Source organism: Peromyscus californicus, unplaced genomic scaffold (assembly GCF_007827085.1).
Source record: "Peromyscus californicus insignis strain IS unplaced genomic scaffold, ASM782708v3 Scaffold_4__1_contigs__length_199733344, whole genome shotgun sequence".
Classification (NCBI taxonomy): domain Eukaryota; kingdom Metazoa; phylum Chordata; class Mammalia; order Rodentia; family Cricetidae; genus Peromyscus; species Peromyscus californicus.
Genome location: NW_026294562.1, coordinates 16,352,700 through 16,375,108, shown reverse-complemented (window position 1 = coordinate 16,375,108; position 22,409 = coordinate 16,352,700). Strand labels below are relative to the sequence as shown.

General features: G+C 44.0%; 1 protein-coding gene across 5 annotated transcripts in view; it reads right to left on the bottom strand.

Annotated features, from left to right (window-relative positions):
• Positions 1–22,409, bottom strand: part of Armh3 (armadillo like helical domain containing 3) — a 204,478-nt gene that overhangs the window by 67,679 nt on the left and 114,390 nt on the right. For 4 of the 5 annotated variants that reach the window (XM_052711924.1, XM_052711922.1, XM_052711923.1 and 1 more), the window contains one exon: positions 18,007–18,082. In XM_052711924.1, the coding sequence (XP_052567884.1) occupies positions 18,007–18,082 (76 nt within the window). Of the gene's footprint in view, positions 1–15,790; positions 16,628–18,006; positions 18,083–22,409 lie in introns of all 5 variants that reach the window. The other variant, XR_008212810.1, reaches the window with a different exon arrangement.

Sequence of the window (22,409 nt, the reverse complement as noted above, 5' to 3'; positions counted from 1 at the left end):
AAACAAAAGAGGTTCAAGGTAATCCTCAGCTATAGTGAGAGTTGGAAACCAAGATAAACTATGTGAAACCTTGTCTTAAACTTAAATAACTAGGGCTGGAGAGATGGCTGAGCAGTTAAGAGCACTGGCTGCTCTTCCTGAGGACCTGGGTTCAGCTCCTTTACCCATGTGATAGCTTACAACGGCCTGCAACTCCAGTTCCAGAGGATCTGACACTTTCTAATCTCTGTAGACACAAGACACCCACATGGTACACATGCACACATGCAGGCAAAATACTCATATACACAAAATAAAAAAAGACAAATCTTAAAAAAAAATCCAATTAGCCGGGCGGTGGTGGCGCACGCCTTTAATCCCAGCACTCGGGAGGCAGAGCCAGGCGGATCTCTGTGAGTTCGAGGCCAGCCTGGGCTACCAAGTGAGTTCCAGGAGAGGCGCAAAGCTACACAGAGAAACCCTGTCTCAAAAAACCAAAAAAAAAAAAAAAAAAATCCAATTAAAGAAAGCAAGTAAAATATGAATATTTCATCAGTTCCAAGTCTCCTTTACAATCTGTGCCACATATCTGGACCCTGCCTATCTGTGCTGGACAGTTCTTGTCAACTTGACACAATCTACAAGTCATCTGAGAGAAGGGCACCTCAACTAAGAAAATGTCTCCATAACATCCAGCTGTAGGGCATTTTCTTAATTAGTCATTGATGGGGGAGGACCCAGCCCATTGTGGGTGGGGCCATCCCTGGGCTGGTGGTCCTGGGTTCTGTAACAAAGCAGGCTGAGGAAGTCATGAGGAGCAAGTGAGTAAGCAGCACCCTCCATGGCCTCTGTGTCAGCTCCCGACTCTAGGTTCCTGCCCTGTTTGAGTTCCTGTCCTGATTTCCTTCAGTGATGGACTACAATATGGATGTATAAGCCAAATAAACCATTTCCTCCCCAACTTGCTTTTCCAGTCATAGTGCTTTATCACAGCAATAGAAACCCAAACTAAGACAGGATCTTTCACTATAATAAACATTTCCTTAAATATTTCTCTTGTGAAAGAAATACCTTAACACCATATAGTAGGGGTTAAATTAAGAAATTAAAATATGGGATCCCAGCACGGTGGTACATACCTTCAATCCTAGTATTCAGAAAGCATTTAGGGAGATGAATCTCTGTAAAATTAAGGCCAGTCTGGTCTATACTAAGTTCCAGGCCAGCCAGGGCTACATAGTGAGACTCTGTCTTGGAAGGGAGGGAGGGAAGAAGGAAGGAAGGAAGGAAGAGTTAAGATACAGGACTGGAGAGCCAGGCGGGTCTCTGTGAGTTCAAGGTGAGCCTGGTCTACAGAGCGAGATCCAGGACAGGCGTCAAAACTACACAGAGAAACCCTGTCTCGGGGGAAAAAAAAAAAAAAAAAAAAAAGAAAGAAAGAAAAAGAAAAGGAAAAAAAAGATACAGGACTGGAAAGATGGTTCCATGCAGCAAGCATTTTTTATAAGTAAATTGTCTTTTTCCCCCTGAATTACTTTTCATATGACATGATTTCAAATTGGCTTTGAATACTATGATTTCCTTTAGAATATAAGAATGCTTGCTGCAAACTCCTGAGGATCTGAGTTCAGATGCCAGCATGCACTAAAAAGCCACACATGCCACACACACCCACAACCCCAGCACTGTGTAGGGTAGAGACAGAAGAATTCCTGGGGTTTTCTGGCCATCAGCTTAGTCCAAGGTTCACTGAGACCCTGTCTCAAAGGAGAAAGGTGGAGAATGATAGAGCAGGACACCTGACAGCTTCCTCTGGCCACTTGAGTATGCACAAAGGTGTTGTAGAGTATTGTTTTAAGGTGTGTTACCTTTGTTTATGTTGCATTTGTTTAACTCTGTGAAGCTGTTACTGTGCCTGTCTAACATACCTGATGGTCTAATAAAGAACTGAATGGCCAATAGCAAAGCAGGAAAAAGGATAGGTGGGGTTGGCAGGCAGAGAGAATAAATAGAAGGAGAAATATGGGAGGCCAGAAGTAGTCAGAGAAGGAGGAGGACTCAGTGGTCAGCCACCTAGCTATACAACAAGCCACAGAGTAAGAAAAGGTAGATGGGCTAATTTAAGTTAAGAAAAGCTGGCAATAAACAAGCCAAGCTAAGGCCAGGCATTTATAATTAAGAATAAGCCTCCGTGTGTGATTTATTTGGGAGCTGGGTGGCGGGCCCTGCAAAAGAGCAAAAACAACCAACTACACACAGGTGCATGTACCCATACATATACCACTCACACAACAAACACTCACACAACACACACACACACACACACACACACACACACACACACACAATGTCTAAAGGAAATCATAGTATTCAAAGCCAATTTGAAATCATGTCATATGAAAAGTAATTGAGGGGGAAAAAGAGAATTTACCTATAAAAAAGCAGAATTGGGGGCTGGAGAGAAGGCTCAGTAGTTAAGAACATTTGCTGCTCTTCCAGAGGGCTCAAGTTCAGTTCCTAGCACCCATGTTGGGTGGCTCACAACCACCTATAACTCCAGCTCCAGGGGGTCTGATGTCTTCTTCTGGTCCTCTAGCCTCTGAAGGCACTATACTCACATGCAGAGACACACATACACATAATTAAAATAAGAGATATTGAGAGAGAGAGAGAGAGAGAGAGAGAGAGAGAGAGAGAGAGAGAGAGAGAGAGAGAGAACGCAGAACTACATACATTAGCCATTTGAAAAAGTTAACATTCAGAAAACAAAGATAACTTTTTTGGTGTTGTATATTTTTGTTTTATTTTGGTTTTTGTTTTCTCTTTTGAGAAAGGGTCTCAAGACTTTCATTTCTATAGTTTGAAAAAGGGTCTCATGTAATCCAAGCTAGTCTCAGCTCACTATGAAGTCAAGAGCTGGCCTGAAAGTCCTGATCCTCCTAGCTCCCTACCTCCGGGGTTTAGATTAGAGGCCCATTCACCACACTGTATCTCAGATCCTTGGTTCGAAGTGTGAAGAGAAGACTCTAACACAGGAAGTAATCTCCAGCATATGAAATTCTGGGTAGCTTGGAGTCTCCAGTATTGAGCACTGTGTCGCCAAGTATTAAAGGATGGATGTATTTCTAAGAATCAGGCTGATGCTTTGGGAAAGGGAGCGAGAGAGCCTCTTAGAAAATCAAACAAAGACCTGCGCATGGATTCAAAAGGGCTTCTTTTTAAAGTTATTCTATCTAGAAGAAAGGAAAGGGGAGGAATTAGGGTCTTAAACCATGCCTATTGATAATTAGAAGCCAGTATTTTTATCAGCTAAGTCATTATTAAATGTCAACATCCCCTAGAAAAGTTCCTTTGAGGAAAAAAATTGACTTTTTCAGTCAAACACACTTGAAAGCACTAATTATCAGTGAGTACGAAGCATCCTATTACTGAAGGACCAGGGATAGTTGTGCTGGTAAAAGCAGCCCACAGCAGAGAGCCAGAGACTAGAACGGCTGGCTGGGAAAGAGCAAAGGTCAGGAATGATTAGACGAAGACCAACATCTATTCCAGCCTATGCCCACCTGCCGTGGTTTGAAATAAAATGTCTCCCATAGCCTCTGGCATTTGGATACTTGTCCCCAGTGAGTGGTCCTTTTGCGGGGAGGCTTAAGAGACATAGCCTTGTTAGAGGGAGCAGGCACTGAGGGTGGGCTCTGAGTCTGAAACTGGCACCGTTTGAAGTGTGCACTGCTTCCCGCTGTGGTTCAAGATGTGAACCCTCAGCTCTGGTTCCAGCTGCCAGTCTGCTGCCTGCTGCCACACTTCCCTGCCATGAAGGACTCTTATCTTCAGGAACTGTAGGGCAAGCAACCCTTCCTTCTAGAAGATGCCTTGATTATGGTGTTTCATTACAGCAGTAGAAAAGTTAACTAACACACTACTGCTGCAGCCCTATTATATAATGAGCTCATTGGAAACACTTTTTTCCCTGACAAAACAGAAGTTCTAGGTCATCATGAATGACCCTTTAAAATAGTTTCAAAGACAAGGGGGTAAAAGCAGAAACAGGAGAATAAAGAAAGACACCTCAAACTACAGCCTTCTGGGACAGCACCCCAAATCAGCCACGTGCAAGCACATGACATGCAAGCACATGACATGCAAGCACATGACATGCAAGCACATGACGTGCAAGCACATCACTCTGCCTCTTGCTCACTCTCTCTCCCACTGTCTCCCGATGCTTGCCTAGGAAACAGGAGCAGCATATGCCGGCCTGATTAAAAGTTAGAACAAAGAACACACACATGACATGGTTCTTCTCAGAGAGTCACAGGGTTTAAAGAGGACAGCTGAAATTATGACAGGAGCGCTCACTAAGTGCACACAGGTTGCTGTGCTGTCCTAAAAAGACAGGAAAGCCTGGGCTGTAGGTCACAGCAGCATACACATTAAACACACCCAAGGCTCTGGGTTTGATCCCCAATACTAAAAAGGGAAGGGAAAAAAAGGGCTGGGGCTGAGGTCAGGAGTTTTCTTTCTTGCTACATGGAGGCATTTGATACTCATCTCTGGGACTAAGAACATCCGCATCAACCTGTGAGTCACCCGCTCCTCGGTGCTCCGCAGTTTCAGCTGCACCGGTGCTCAGAGCACCACCATGCATTCTAATTCACCTCAAGGCCAGGATGCTGGGTTACCTTAGTTAACAGGAAGAAACTATCCTATCATCACCAGCTCAGGCACAAAGGGATTGCCTATCAATACAGCCACAACATTCAGCTCATATTTGTGATAAGTCATGAAGCAAGAGAAAATATCATTGTAATTAAAAAGGAAACAGACTGTTTGCCAAAACAAGAAAGTGAGCTTCCAGATTAAATACATACATAACATTTCTCTGAACTAAATCATAATAACAATACAATGCTCTGGTAAGTTTCCTGAAGTTGGAGTTACCAAAATGGTTCAGTGTATCAAAGTGTTTCCTGGGTAAACCTGACAGTCTAGATTCAGTTCCCAGAACCACAGAGGAAAGAGAGAACTGACTGACTCCCCAAAGCTGTCCTTGACCAACAAATGTGCTCTCAATGCCTTGTCCATGCCCACACTCACATACTCATTCCCCCCCCCCTCTCTCTCACACACACACACACACACACACACACACACACACACACACACACACACACACACAGAGAGACAGAGAGAGGTTCCTTGGGTCTTTTCAAACTCCAGACACTGCTGGCTGGGGAGATGGCTCAGTGGGTTGAGGGCTTGCTGTGGAAGCCTGTGGATGAGAGGCTGGAGCCCGAGCACCCACATAAAGCCAGACATGGCAGTGTGCAGACAGAACCCAGTGCTCAGGGGAAGGGCAGGCAGGTCTCTGGACTTGCTGGTAAGGCCCAGGTTCAGTTGAGAGATCAAAGCGGAGAACAGTAGAAGACATCTGATACTCAGGTGCACACAGGCAAACATGCATGTGAATACCACCTCCCTGAACTAAATAAACCTCTTCAAAGGGAGGACCTGGAAGTGAGCATTTGGACCCTGCTAAGGAGAGCCTTCTATTTCAGTCTAGTAGCTTGATTCAGACTCAGCTCAAGATTGACTCCTTTTCTCCTAGGAGCAATATTCTACAAATAGCCCCTTACCAGAACCAATAAAAACAGGCCGCAATCAGTAGCCTTATTGGAAGAAAATGAGATGTAGAAGGCAGGGCACACAAGAATATCTTCTATAAACCAATGCTGACTCCAGACATTTAAAAAGCACACTTAATAACTCCTTCTAGTCACTCTACATTAAAGCACTTTGTCCTTTCAAGCTCATACAGTCCCCAAACAAATGTTCAATTAGTCCTGTTACTTTGGTACCCTTACTTTTCTTTGTTATAAAGCTCAACATGCAGGCATCAAAAGCCAATGAGCTCTGACTGCTCACACCCTGAATACAGGGAAGAAATAGCTATGGGCTATTAGCTCACCAGGGAATGCTGTGTTTAACACCTACACATGAGAAAATCCCCCACAAAGGAAATGCATGTATGTGGACCCCAAATACAGACTTTCCCCCACTGTCATGCAGCTCCGAACACAGTGAAGGGAACAAAGCAAGAGTCTTCACTTGTTCAGAAAATAAGAAATTCCTTTTTTGTTGTGTTTTTCTTTAAAGCAAAATAAAGTTTACTGAGATGGATATAGTATGTATGTTACTTAGAGCTGCATAGAAGTTTCTATATTTCACTGTAATTAAATTAGTATAAATCTTGGTTGAGCACAAAGCTTTGTATCTATAAGATACTGGAAAACCTGAGACAGGAAGATCATTTGTGCCCAAGAGTTCAAGGTCAGCTTGGGCAACATGGGGAACTACAGGGAGGGAGGGAGGGAGGGAGGGAGGGAAGGAGGGAGGGAGGGAGGGAGGGAGGGAAGGAGGGAGGGAGGGAGGGAGGGAGGGAAGGAGGGAGGGAGGGAGGGATGGAAGGAAGGAGGGAGGGAGGGAGGGAGGGAAGGAAGGAGGGAGGGAAGGAAGGAGGGACGGAAGGAAGGAGGGAGGGAAGGAGGGAGGGAGGGAGGGAGGGAGGGAGGGAAGGAGGGAGGGAGGGAGGGAGGGAGGGAAGGAGGGAGGGAGGAAGGACAAAAGCAGGCATGTCGGTGCATTCCTATAACTCCAGCAGAGACAGGGGACCTAAATACAATCTCTCATCTCTCATCATCTCTCATCTCTCATCTGTCTCTCTCTCTCTCATCTCTCTCTCTCTCAAATAAGCCCGGTATGGTAGCGAGTGCTTATAATGTCAGCACTGGGGAGGTGAATCCTTGATGCTTAGCAGGCCAGCCTAGCATAATGGGTGCCTTCTAGGCCAATGAAAGACCCTGTCCCCCAAATCAAGCACACAGTACCTGAAGAGTAACATCTGAGGTTGGCCTCTGGCCTGCACATGCGAGCACACACACATATTCATGCACCCACACACAAACACAAACAGAAAAGATGAAAAAAATTGGTAAAGAAACGACAATTCCACATCAGAAAATTTTCACAGATACAAAAGAAAAATGGTAAAGGAAAAAAAGATGAACAACGAACGACCCCCAAAGACGCCCGCGGAACAGACACAGAGTGAAGCGGCACAGCAACCTGGGCCTGCTGCTACAACCCCAGCTGCTCAGGAACCAAGCCAAGAGAACTGCAAGTTCAAGGCCTGCCCGAGGCAGAATGAGTTCAAAGCAGCCTGAGCACCTTAGGGAGCCCTGGTCTCAAATACAAAAATGAGACAGGCTGAGGAGCCAGTCCAGAGGCTAAGAGCATGTAACGCTCTTCCAGAGGATCTGGGTACGGTTCCCAGCACTCATACCTAGTTCAGAGGATCTGATGCTTTCTGGCCTCTTTGGGCACCTGCATGAACATGGAGCACATAAACTCATGCAGGTGCCCAAACACATAAACATAAATAAAAATAAATATATCTTTTTAAAAAAAGATTCATTTATTTATTACGTATTCAGTGTTCTGTCTGCATGTATGCCTGCACACGAGAAGAGTGCATCAAATCTTATTACAGATGGTTGTGAGCCATCATGTGGTTGCTGGTAATTAAACTTCAGGACCTCTCTACAAGAGCAACCAGTGCTCTTAACCTCTGAACCATCTCTCCAGCCCTAAATAAATCTTTTTTACAAAGTAAAAAGAGGACTGAATGGTGGTGGCACATGCCTTTAATCCCAGCTCTTGAGAGGCAGAAGCAGGCAGATTTCTGTGAGTTCAAGGCCAATCTGGTCTACATGCGCGAGTTCCAGGACAGCCACGGACGTTACACAGACAAATCCTGTCCTGAGAAACTTAAAAAAAAACAAAAACAAAAAGTAACAAGAGGGCTGGAGGTAGAACTTAGCAGCATAACACTTGCCTAGTGTATGTGAGGCCCTTGTTTCAATCCCTAATACAGCAAAACAATTACAACAAAGAAAAAGAAAAGGAAAAGGAAATACAGGAGCAGATGAAATCCAGGTGAATCGATAATGTTAATGTGAATATAATTCAAATTAGAAGGCAGAAACTATTGGACCGGATAAAGAATCTAACTACTCAAAGAACACGACAATGCACACCTTTAATCCCAACCCTCAGGAGGCAGATTTCTATAGTTTAAAATCAGCCTGGTCTACCCAGAATTCAGGGACAGTCAAGGCTACAGTGAGACTCTATCTGCAAAAAAGAAAGGAAGAATCCAGATCCAGCTGTCACAAATATTTTAGAAAGGTACAAATAGATGAAACATGAAAGAGTAGGAAAAAATGCCAGGTATTGTGGTGCACACCTTTAATCCCAGTACTTGGGAGGCAGGTGGATCTCTGTGAGTCTGAGGCCAGCCTGGTCTACAAATTGAGTTCCAGGGCAAGCAGCAAAGCTACACAGAGAAACCCTGTCTAGAAAAAACAAACAAAAAACCAAACATATATTTTAAAAACGTCTGCAAATGTTTTATACCCCACTGAACAACAGTGGAGTGTTTATACAAGAGGCATCATTTCTGAAGCACCCAACTTTGGTTTAAAAAAAAAACACCTTTTTTTTGAGATAGGATTTCTTGTATTCCAGTCTGGCCTTGAACTAAATATGTACCTGAAAATAACCTTGAACTCCGCTTTTCCTGCCTCCACCTCTAAGTGCTGGGATTACAAACATGTGCCACCATCCCAGGTTTATTTCATACTGGGAAATGAACCCAGCCAGAGCTGGGTAAGTACTCTACCAACTGAGCTGCATGCCCAGCCCCCTCAAACTTCAATCAAAGTTCTAAATGATATGTTTACTTTTAATTGTGCATGGGTGTCCATGTGTGTGCAAAGGCTTTGGATTCTACCGAGCTGGAGATACTCATGCTCACACACCCATAGACAGAAACACACACAGTTAAAAATAATAAGACTAATGCAAGAAGAACAATCTGAAGAGATCTATAATAAGTAAAGGTATTAAATCACTTATCAAAAATACTACTTCTGGGGGTTGGAAAGATGGCTCAGTGGTTAAGAGCGCTGACTTAACTGGATGGCTCTTCTAAAGGACCAAGGATTCATTCCTAGCATTCTCAGGGCAGCTGGTAATCATCTGGAACTCCAGTTCCAGGGGAACTGATGCCCTCTTCTGGTCTACATGGGCACCAGTCACATGTATAGTACACAGATATTTCAGGCAAATCACCTTTATACATAATAATATATAAAATAATATAAATAACATAAAATAGTAAAAAAAACCACTATTTGTGAAAAGAACATCAGGTTCTAATAAATTCCACCAAACACTTAAAGAACTAGTATTAATCCTTTACAAACTCTTCCAAAAAAAAAAAAAGGTGAAGGAACACATACCATTTTATTCCATGGTTCCATTATAACCCAGATGTTGAAACAAAAACATCACATGAAAACTACAGATCAATATTTTTTTAAAAATTTATCTATTTTATATGCACTGGTGTTTTGCTTGCATGAATGTCTATCTAAGAGTGTCAGAGTTACAAACAGCTGTTAGCAGCCATGTGAGTGTTAGGAAGTGAACCCAGGTCCTCTGGATGAGCAGCCAGTGCTCTTAACTTCAGAGCCATCTCTCTAGCCTCAGACTAATACTTTTATAAGAAGAAAACTCAAGATCACTTAGACTCACTCTGAGCAGAGATAAGAATACAATGGTTAATATCTTCTCAGTCACATGCATAATCATTTGGGAGATTCTTTTATCATAATACAGAAGAAGGCAAACCTCTCAACCAAAACTAGGTCAAACACCTCTTCAGAGGACTCTCAGTGATGGAAATCACAAATGCTCCCCCAAATGATTTGCCTATAACTGATATACAGGAACAGGCTGACAATCTAAGTTCTTGCACTGCCTCTAATGTCAGCTTGTTAATAACACTATTTTATATTTTTGTCCCACCAGGTTCACACAAGCAGGGACAGAGACTGAATAAAACTGGATACGAAAGGGGCTTAATTTTGTGACTGAGTTCTCTCTGAGATCAATCACAACTGAGACTATAAGATTAGTATACTTGTACAATCAGGACAGATATTTTGTTGTTGTTGTTTTGTTTTGTTTTTGAGACAGGGTTTCTCTGTGTAGCCCTGGCTATCCAGGAACTCACTCTGTAGACCAGGCTGGACTCAAACTCACAGAGATCCGCCTGCCTCTGCCTCTCAAGTGCTGGGATTAAAAGCTTGAGTCACCACCACCAGGCTCAGGACAAAATTTTATAATAAATTAGTTAAGTATTTGTGGATATGCCATTTAATAATCTTATTAATGACTCAGGCCCATGACTTTAGCTAAGAAAACTCAAGTGAGGGATGGCTGAAACACTTTCCCAAAGGAAGAATGGATCTGGGACTCAAAATTCAGACACTTGAGTCTACAGTCTCTGCTATCACCCATTTTATTATACAGTCTCATAAACCACACTGGAACGAGCACACCTGAAAAACAAAACCAAGGGGACATGCAGCAAAAACTACAGAGAAACTACATGTCTTTCCCTGAGTCACTCTGACTGAAGATGAGAAGTCAGAGCTGCTTAGGAAGGTGGAAGTCAGCTGGAGAGGACTTACCTAGCATGCATGAGGCCTGAGTTCCATTCCCAGGAACCTCCTTAAAAAAAAAAAAAAAATTCTAGAATCAAAGCTGATATTTTCTCAAAAAAGGGCAGAGTAGGTGCTGGTGAAACCGTGCTTCCACATATAAGAAAGAAAAGCTGGGCCCTTATTTGATTTGTATATATGAATCTGAGCTCAGTGGCAGAGTGCCTGCCGAGCATGCACAAATCCTGGGTTTGATCTCCAGCACTGTATGACCCTAGTGTGATGGTGCTCAAAGATGGGGGTAGAGTGGGGTGGGGGAGTGGAGGGGACCTGGGGGAACAGGAATAGAGGCAGAGGGATTAGATATTCAAGGACAGCCTCTAACCCACAGTAAGTGTGAAACTAGTCTCAGCTACATGAAATGTTTCCTCAAAGGGGGCTGAATAGACACAGAGGTACATGCCTGCCATACTCAGAAAATTGAGGCAGAAGAATCACCAGAGCTATTCTTGAGCAATATAGTTTAGGACAGACCACACATAAAGACCAAATAAACACTTTATGGCATCAAAGGACACTGTAAAAAATGAAAGATAAACCATGGAATGGGAGAAAATATTTGCAAATCATCTGATAAAGGCTTGCCATCTACATTACATAAAAAATGCCTAAAATCCAACTCATTACCTCGGTAGAGTGGCATAGGACTTTAATCCCAGCACTTGGGAGGTAGAAGTAGGAGGATCTCTGTGAGTTCAAGACCAGCCTGGTCTATATTGTAAGTTCTAGGACAGGTAGTTACACAGTGAGACCCTATTTTGAAAACAAACAATCAAACAAATTCCACTCAATTAACACACTGGGAATGGAGAGCACTGTCACTGTCACGTGTGAGGCCCTGAGGATGACCCTCAGTGCTACAGAAGGATGTGTGTATGTGTGTGTGTCGGGGTGGACATGGTAGCACATGCCTGTAATTCCAGCACCCTCAGGCCAGCCTGGATTACATATACACAGCTAGTCAATGTCATCTTCCGAGAGAGAGAGAGAGAGAGAGAGAGAGAGAGAGAGAGAGAGAGAGAGAGAGAGAGAGAGAATATGCTGGGGGGGGGGCAGGATTTGAATAGATATTTCTCCAGAGATATAAATGTCTAAAAAAATTTGAAAAAATGCTCAACATTATCATTAGTCATTAGAGAAATGCAAATTAAAACTATAATGAGATACCTCTTCACACCCATTAGGATGGTTAGTACCAAAAAAGAGGAAAGTATAGCGGGAATGTGTAAAAACTAGAATGTAAAACAGTGCAGCCACTTTGAGAAATGGCTGGCAAGTTCTCCAAATGTTATACATAAATTATCACATGCTGTAGTAATTCTACTTCTGAATCAAGGTATTGAAGAGTTTATGTATAATCCCGTTCATATAAGCATCATTCACAGCATCCAAAAGGTAGAAGCTCTTCGAACTAGCTCACCATGACAACAGAATAACAAAATGTGATAGATGCAAACAATGGAATACTATTCTGCTCACAGAGGAAATTCTGACACACACTCCACATGCTGAAGCTCGAAGATGGTATATTACATGAATTAAGCCAGTCACAAAGGACAAATATGATTCCTCTGATATGAAGTTCAGGATAGTCAAATCATAAAATTCAGAAAACAGAATGCTGATTGCCAGGTGCTAAAGGTTAGGGCTGCGGGGGTGCAGGGGAAGAGAAATTTAATGAGTACCTAGCTTGAGTTAGGAGTCTAGCTAAGTGGTAAGGTTCATGTCTCATGTACAAGGCTCTACTTGAGTCCACAGCACCATTCATGAATACATAAAGTTCTGGAAATGGATGGTGGTAATGGTTGTACAACAATGTAAATATACTTAATGCCAAGGAATGACAAAGTTAAAAGACAATTAAAATCTCAGCTGAAGAGATGTCTCAGGGGCTGGAGAGATAGCTCAGAGGTTAAGAGCACTGGCTGCTCTCCCAGAGGTTTTGAATTCAGTTCCCAGCAACCACATGGTAGCTCACAACCATTTATAATGAGATCTGGCGCCCTCTTCTGGCATGAAGGCAAAACACTCTGTGTGTGTATGTGTGTGTGTGTGTGTGTGTGTGTGTGTGTGTGTGTGTGTGTGTGTGTGTGTGTGTGTGTGTCTGTGTGTGTGTGTGTGTGTGTGTCTGTGTGTATCTTTAAAAAAAAAAGATTTCTCAGCAATTAAGAGCACTGGCTGCTCTCCCAGAAGAAGATCAGGTTCAAATCCCAGCACCCACATGGTAGCTCACAACTATGTGTAACTCCAGTCCCAGAAAATCTGATGGCCTCTTCTGACCTCACATGATGGCAGAGACACACAAGACAGTGGACATGATGGTGGTGCCGACAATGACAGTGGTTGATGATGATGTAGAGGGGACAAAGTGCAGAATTAGTCCCAGGGAACTTTAGGATGAGTTTAAGAGGGTATGCTAAAGTCACCCTCACCTACAGATCCTAAAGACCCAGATAAAAACCTTGATATTTCATTACAAATACATGAATTTCCTAAACCAAGATTTTTTGTTTGTTTGTTTGTTTTTTGAGACAGGGTTTCTCTGTGTAGTCCTGGCTGTCCTGGATCTTTCTCTGTAGACCAGGCTGGCCTTGAACTCACAGAGATTCACCTGGCTCTGCCTCCTGAGTGCTGGGATTAAAGACATGAGCCACCACTGCCCAGCTTCCTAAACCAAGATTCTTTTTTTTTTTTTTTAAAGATTTATGTATTTATTATGTATACAGTGTTCTGTCTGCATTTGTCCATGTGGGCCAGAAGAGGGCACCAGATCTCATTATAGATGGTTGTGAGCCACCATGTGGTTGCTGGGAACTGAACTCAGGTCCTCTGGAAGAGTAGTCAATGCCCTTAATCTCTGAGCCATCTCTCCAGCCCTCTTTTTTTTTTTTTTTCTAAACCAAGATTCTTAACTGCACTACAGTTCACCAACCTTAGCTATGACCTTATGCAAATCTCACTTTGCAGTGTAAACCAAATCAGGGCAAGACAGATGATTAACCACATGGGATTCAGTGCTTGGTTTGTTTCTAGCAGTAGTCTTAGAAGACTGGGAAACACTGACTATTAAAATAAATAAAGCTTCCAGTCACCAAGTAAACAATATTACTGTGGCTTCACTTTAGTGCTTTGTTGGAATGTGTGTAAAGCTTCTCATTCTAATGGAGTAGATCAGGATCTGATTAACAAAAGCAGGGCTATTATTGATAAATTGTAACTCACGTGATAAGCTAAGCCTAAGGCAGACAACTAGAAGTTATGGTCACATATTCCCTGCTATTTATAAGCACCCCTGCTCACTTCAGTGTACTTATCCTATACTTTAGTCTCAGTAAACTAAGTTGCATCCTTCTGCTGAAGTGCATAAATATCGAACTGCAATTCATCAGGGTTCACTGTACTAAGAGAACCTCTAAATAGGAGGCCAATATTGAAGCCCAAACAGGTGCACGAACAAAGGGAGCAGGGGAGACTTCAGAGGACTGAGATATCACATTTCCTTCTCAACTTTGAATTCTGCCTCCAGTAACAGCGATTTCTAGGCTAGGGGTGGCGGTGTGCACCTGTAACCTCAGTACTAGAGATGTTTGGTAAGATCATATGTTTAAGACTAGCCTGGACTATGAAGGAAAATCAAAATCAGCATCAGCTACTAGCACTTGGCAGGTAGCAACGTGAAGTTCAGGCATGCAAAACCAGCCTTGAGTACAAAACAAGTTCAAGGCCAGCCTAGGATACTGAGATCTGCCTCATATAAACAAAAACACCACAGAAATGTACATGAGAAAGGAGGCAAGCCCTCTAAATAAACTTAAAGGTGCCATAGTGTGTCTCACTCTTCTTATGAAAGGACACAACAGTTCCTATGGGAAGAACAAGCATGGGCTCTGTTTACTGGTGACGTTAGGTGTTCCAATCAAAACAGCAGCTCTACACAGCTGCATTTTCAAAGCCTGCTAAGGATCAAACAGGAAGAGAGGGTGCTTTAGACACAAATAACTTTGATACCTGAAGCAGCCGCATGACTAAGCCATGGAAGACAGTGAGAAGCAGAGACTGATGGAACACCTGAAGCTCCAAGCTTGTGAAAGGACTTGAACCCCACTGTCACAACCAAAGAACGGAAAGGTGTGTGGTCCTTCTGCTGTTCTCCATCTGCTGAGGAGGCTCTAAGTAAGGGTGGTCATTAGACCTACCCCAAGCCAGGAGATCCAAAGACACAGTTTTACACTGTCATCAACTACTAGACACCTCCCAACCTGGACATCCCATTCAACTCATCTCATCCTGGGGATGTCAAAGAGCATACTGCAAAGGCAGGTGACCGGAGTTTGCTCATGATGCCTTGGAAACTCTTCTCATGTGCACATCAGCACAAATAACCTTTAGAAATAGCTAAAATAAATTGTGCATGCCACCACAATTTTCCTGCTAAGCCTTTACCCCACAGTATCCCTCAGAGACTCAATGGTCAGATTTTCTGACACACGCTCTTGTTTTCTCAACCACCCCAAGCCACAGATACACAACACAAGCTTTAAGAGAAGTCGAAGAAGCAAAAGGAAGCCCGGCTTGGCCATGCCGTTTTTTTCTCCTCAGGTAAGAGAGTACTGAATGAGACAACTGCCTTGATCACTCTCATCCAAAGCCATCAGGGTCCATCTACAAGGAAAACCAAAACATTTTAACTTCCACAGGACAGAAAAATACAAAGTAGCTAGGAATTACTAAGCAAGCCTCAAAATAATAAACCTAAAAATCAAGGCCAGGTGGAGGAGGACAGGCCATTAATCTCAGCACTCAACGGGATAGGGCAAGTAGACCTAAGTTTGCAGCATGCCTGGTCTACTACTGAGTTCCAGGCCAGCCAAGAGCGGGGTGGAGAAACAGTTCAGCAGTTAAAAGCACTTGTTTTTGCAGAGGCCCCAATTCTTAGCACCCATATGGTGGCTCACAACTATCTGTAAGCCAGGTCCAAGGGATTCCATACCATCCTCTGCCTTCCAGGGTCACCACACACACATACACACACACACACACACACATACACACACACACACGGTGTACATACATGTAACATAAAGAAATATAAAAATCTGCATAGCAATTCTTAAAAAAACAAAAACAAGCAAACAAAGCTAAACACAGAATTACTGTATGAGCCAGGCGGTGGTGACACACACCTTTAATCCCAGCACTTGGGAAGCAGGTGGATCTCTGAGTTTCTCACTCAGTTTCATCCCAGCCTTCTAGCCCACGGGGAAAGGCAGAGTAGCATGAGGCATCTCTGTGAACCTGGAACACTACATCCTGACAGAAAGCTTGGGCTCACAGCTTTGCCACACAACAAGAGCAGGGTCTTCCAAAACTCACTATATCATTGAGAATTAGTGTCTTTGCTGGCAAAGTGTGTTTTGAGGCAGGTGTGGTGAGAAACATCTATAATTTCAGCACTTCAGTAGTAGAAGCAGTAGGAACAGGAAACAGCAGTCCCAGGTCACCCTCGGCTACATACTGAGTTCAGAGCCAGCCTGTGCCATGACAATCTGCCTCAAGGTAGGAAAAACAAGGATATTTTAAGAAGCATATAACATACTCTGAGAAGTTTAAAGCTTAAAGACGAGAGAAGACGGCATATGGACCAACACCCCAAGCGTGACACCTGGGAGGTGCAGAGAGACCTTCGGAAGGAGCGAAGGTAAACTGTCCTTAGTAGCATCAGTATGTGTCCCTGGTCTGGACTTAGTGGGGGAAGATTCCACCGCATCTTTCCAATAATCTCTTGAGGAAGTTGACTGGGTCCTTGCTTCTTCAGTCACATACTTAATTAGCCACGGTGAAGATGATGTGCTTATTCTCTGCAGGAGGCCCAGTTTGAGAAGTGAGAAGGAAAGGCCAGGTCTGGCCGTCATGCGAAGGCAGGGAAGCGGCTACGGTGACTGGCATTTTTTCAAGGCTCAGCCCAGTTCTTTCACTTATTCAGAGAAGGCAGAGAAACTTACATCAGCTGCCTGGAGGCCCTTGGGACGAAAAAGGACAGAGCCAAGGCAGAAACCATTGAAAGCAAAAGCAACCAAGTAGAAGATAAAGCAAATAGGCCCCGGATGAAAAGGAGCTGCCTAGAAAGCCTGTGTAAATACAGGATAAATAGACATAGCATGTATTATATTCTTATGCACTTCATACTCTAGCCCAGAACCTGATGTTTCATTCAGACACCCATGTCTGTCTTACTACCCTTGGGTCACAAGGCAGAACTTGGGAGAAGAGTTTGTAATGCCAAACTCCTTTAGAAACTCACATTTATCGTAAGGACCCACACAGGTCTTGATTGCCCACGAGGCGCAGATATGCATTTATTGGTGAGGTTTATAAATGTGTTGGCTGCAAACTGTCTCTGGAGGCAGGTAAGCAGTCGGGCCTTCACTGCAGTCTTGTTAGCACATTTCACCCCATGCTCCCTTGTCTCAGCCCACCCAACACACACATTTCACAGCTTTCCTCTTATTCCCAGATGTGACACACACTGCAGTAAATCATTTCAGAGACAAGACATTTTACTTTAAAAGAGAGAGAGAGAGAAGGACAGGAATACACATCACCCCCTGCTCTCTCACACATCAGAATCTACACAAAGTTGTAAATATGCATTACTATTACTGGAGTGTCTGGCAAGCCTTACATCTGGAGCTAAATCAAGTTCCCCATATGCTGGGTTTGCCTCTTTTAGTCAATGTTAACTTCTTGATTATTTGCAAAAACAATTCAATAACTGTTGAGAAAAGGGAAAATCATAGACACAATGGGAGGAAACAATGAGAGAAAGTCAAGCTGAGACCTAACACTGAAGCCCCTTTCCTCCCCACTTAAAGACCACTCCCCTCTGTGAGTACTGCTTCCTCATGACCCCATGTCTGACACAACTTTACCAAACATATACAGCATTCTTTTTTGCTATTTCATAAGGAACTAAAAATGACTTCGCCCCAGGGTTTTTGATTGCCTGTGTTTACCACAAATAGAAATACCTACTTACAGTCAAATATGAAAGTTCTAGATCCCCACGAAGCTACCATGGTGCAGAGCATAGGAAAGCCCCGGGGAGGCTCCGAGGTAGCTTATGCATAAAGAACACTTTGGCAGCTAAGGTGCCTGCAAAGGACGTGCAACCATTTCTTGGGTAGAAAATTCACAGAACAGCTAGCACTTTGAGCTATTTCAATATGACAAAATGAAAGCCTCATGTCCTCCTGCTTTTCTTGATCAAGTATGACAATCTCTTTCACTCCTCCAGACATCAGGGCTTAAAATAGCAGTGGGGCTCCGAGCATTCTCCTTGGGAAGGTGCAATAAACCTCAGGATGAGCGAGGCACTCTGAACAAACTTCTCGGTCCTTACCTGATGTTAACCAATGCGTGCGTCACCTTGCTGGCGGCCTCCTTCCACTGGCCTGCGTTGGTAGAAAGCCTAAGGACTGTGGAAGGAAAGAAGACAGACCTGTCAAGCCCTGACACAAACACAGACATGAGGAATGGAGACATGTCTCGGGATAGCACTATCACAAAACCAAACAGAGCTTGTACCACCCTTCTACTGTAAAACTGTCCTCAAGTAAAGGCTTACAGAACAGTGCAACTACTTTCTCCAGGAACTTCTTTCTTTCTCTAACGTCTCCCTTGCCATCAAGGTAGTCACTTCTCCTTCCCTGCCTTGGCTTTTCCTTTCCTCCCCAATAATGGACTCCAAAACTTAGTTTCTACAGTCATTTAATATACAAGGATGAAGCAACAGCTCAGCTGGCCACGAGTGCATGATGACCTGAGGTAGGTCCCCAAAGCCCATGGAAAATGTCGAGTGTGGTGGCACAGGCTTGTCACCCCAGCATGGGTGAGTAGGAGACAGGTAGACCCCGGGGCTTGTTGCTGGCTGGCCAGCTTAGCCTTCTTGGCAAACCCCAGGCCAATGAGAGGCCCTGTCTAAAAGGATGAAGCGGACAGCTCCTGAGGAATGACTGACACTGACATGCCTGTGCACAAGCACACCCACAAACACCTATATAGGGGTGGCAATGTGAGAGCAACCTGGCTGCCATGTTTACCATTTCCCTACTAGCAAGGGTTACACTTGGGTGCCATGGAACTATGTAGACCAGGCTGGCCTCCACCTCACAGCACTCCTACTGGCTGAGGTGGCATCCCTTCTTGTTCCATGTGTATCTTTATAAACCTAAAGCCATACACCCAGCCAAACAGGACAAATAATCTTTCCAGATAGCTGTGAACACTGTTTTCCTCTAGGATGCAGCAAGGACTAGACGTGGACCTAACAGTAGACTTGAGAGGTCATGATTTTACTCACTTCTCAGCAAGTACCAGACCTAGAACCATCCCTTCCAGGTTCAAACACCAGCTCGCAATAGAACATTCTTCCACGGTTCAGATACCAGCTCTCATAAACAGTTGTGAATGATGATGCTATTCATGGTGGTTCATTCATACACGTAACCCCACACTCAGGAGGCTACCTGAGGCAAGAAGATGGCCTGAATTTGAGGCCACCCTGGTCTGTATAATGAGTCCCACACCAGTCTGGACTATAGTGTGAGACCCTGTCTCAAAAAACCAACACTGGAGCTGGAGAGATGACTCTGCAGGTAAGAACACCTGCTGTTCTTGCAGAGGACTGGATTTTGGGTCCCGGCACTTATATCACATGACTCACAACCCCTGAAACCTCCACCCCGGCCTTTTGACCCTCTCTCTCAGCCTCCATGATCACTACTCTCATGTACATGTATGCACGTACACACAGACACAGGCACAGATACTCTCTCTGTCTTTCTCTCTCTCTCTGTCTCTCTCTCTCTCTCAAATGTTTGCAAACAAGCCAAAATTCTCCAACCAACACCCCCCAACAACAACAACAGAACTATGACTGATCACAGTTACTTGTTTTCTCTGATTCTGGGCTTCCTAGTCTTGTGTGTCAAGACTTTTGCAGGCAGTACAACATACATGTCTACTCAGCCCAGATAGGGAGCCCAGGATAGACCTAAGTACAGATATCACCGAAGTCCAGTTTGGTAGGTAAACCAGTGAGTTTTACTGGAGTCACTTACAGAGTGTGGGTGAGGGGGCACTTACAGGAGCAGAAGTGACTCAGAGGCAGCTGCGTCAACCAAAGCCCACCCCAGCACAGGCGACAGCTCACAAGCTGGAACCTGGAGCACACTGCAGAGCCTGTGGGCAGCTGAACAGGTTGGAGAACGTCCTTTCCAAGTGACTCTCTAGTCTAAACCTCTTTCAGGCAGTTGAGCTGGTTTTGCTTCTTCTAGGCAGCTCATCTGGTCTCTGGGTCTGCTTTGTAGCTTGGCCCATCTAAGAGAACTTTCAGTAGTTTGGCTTGCTTACTGTTGCAAGGAGGGGCCTAGGGAATCTGGTCAGTTTTAGGGACTCCCTGAAGCTATTTTGAGTTGTTTACCTTCTTGCTTAAGGAGCTTCTCTGCAAGATGGAATGTTTGAATCTCAGAGGAAACTATTATACAACATCTATCTGTATGCTATATTATATATATAACCTTTGTCCAGTGCCTGACACTTTGTAAACACTCCACATATTTACCTCTGTAACCAAATGGTCTTTAAGAACACATTTAGGGGCTGGGAAGTTGGTTCAGTGGGTAAAATGCTTGCTGCACAAGCCTGAAGACCAGAGTCGGCAGCACCTGCATTAAAAAGCTGGGAACGACTGTATGCGCTTGTAATCCCACGCTGGGGAGATGGAGAGGAGCATCCACAGGCTTGTCTTGCCATTAGTTTAGTCAACCAGTGCATTCCAGGCTTAGTAACAGACCCTAGATCAAAAAAAATAAGGTGGAGGGGCCAGCTAGATGGCTCAGCAGGTAAAGATGCCTGCCTCTAAGCTGATAACCTAAGTTCAATCCCTGGGACCCATGGTAGAAGAAGAGAATCAGCTTCTACAAATTGTTCTCTGACTCCATAAGCGTGCACTCATACACTCACACATAAATTAGTAAAATTTAAAAAAAAGATGCTGAGCAACAGAGGAAGAAGTCCATCTCTGGTCTCTGTGTGCACATGCATGGGCATATGTACTTGTACAAATGAGTGCACGTGTGCATGCACATAAACACAGCAAAGACAAAAACATATGGGAGTGCCTGCCTTCTGTTGCTCATCCAGGGAGTACTTGTACTGCTCTGTCTCTTGTAAATGGCATGATTACAATACCCTGGAGACCACAGCTGTCAGGGGATGTGCTCACTGTGCATTCTGTAATCTTTTCTCCCCTGTGAGTGTGTTTGTAAAAGAGTTTGGTCAGGGAGCAAATGCTTCCTATTGGTTCACTTTGCAGGTCATTTAATGTAAGCTAGAGGAGCCAAACAGCTCAGTCCTAGACTGAAACGTGAACTGTGAACACTGAAGGAGCTGTGGACACATGTACAGCTTAGAAAAACGCTCACCACAGAGTAAAGGCTTTGTAAACTCTTGTAATCTCAGCAACAACCAAAGGATAACCAGAGCTGGGGAGATGCCTCAGTGTCGAGAGCACTTGCCATACAAGGCTAAGGACTTGGAATCAAGTCCTCAAAACCTACAAAAAGGCGGGCAGGCTCACACATCTATCATCTCACTGACCTACAGGGAGGTAAGTAGAAACGGAGAATCTCCAGAAGCTCAAACGTCAACAAAAAGACCTTGTCTCAAACAAGGTAGAAGGTGAGGAATGACACCCAAGTTTGTCTTCTAACCTCCACATGCACACCATGCCATGTATGTTCCCATACTCCCACATGAATATACGTGCATGTGCACACACTTTCAATGTGTGACCAGTTTGCATAGGAACTTAACATCTGAGTATTACCACCATCTGTTTCAGACTCAGGATCCCTAAGCAAGAACAGCAGCTGTAATGTGTGTGTGTGTGTGTGTGTGCGTGTTTCCATTATGGGGTTAAAAAACCAAAACAACAAAAACCAACTTATCTGTTGGTTCCACATCTGCTCTTACAACATCTGGGTTTTATAAATAGGTGGAATTTTATGAAAGAGAAGATTAAGATGGAGACCTTACCAAAGTGCTGTTTTTCTAATTGATAAAATTTGGCTAGTGTACAGTGACTTGGGATAGTTCCAAGTTTAGAGCTCTGTAGCCTCAACTCGGGGATAACCCAGTATATGTGTAAATTTATTTCCATAATGAACAAAATAGTTTCGCAGGTCAGACATGTCTTTGTGTGTATATGTTTATGGGTATGTAAGAATGAGTAAATGTGGAGGCCGGAGGTCAATTTCAGCTATGGTTCCTCAGATACATCCATTTTGTTTTATAAAAATGTTCTTATTAGCATTCATTAATACATGCATTTCATTAGGACATTTTCATACATGTACAGAAAGCATTCAATCATACTCACCCCTTTACCCTCTCCTCCCCTCCCACTCCTGCTCATTCCCCTCCTCTTCCTAACTAGCTCAGCTTCTCCTTGGTTTTTGTATGTGTGACCTAGTTAGTTTCATCCGGGTTGTTTACAGGAACATGGACACCTTACCAGTAGTTACAACCCAGCTTACAGACGCTCGGGAGGAGGAGAACCCCATGAGCACCTCTTCCTTACATGACAGGATGTTAACGGCCCCAACTTTCTCTTTAAGACGCTATCTCTTCGGCCTTGTGCTTACTGAGTAGGCTGGGCTTGGGGAGTGGACGCGGCCCGCAAGCCCCAGGGATTTGCCCTTCTGCCTCCCCAGGGCTAAGACTATAGACACAAACCTGTAA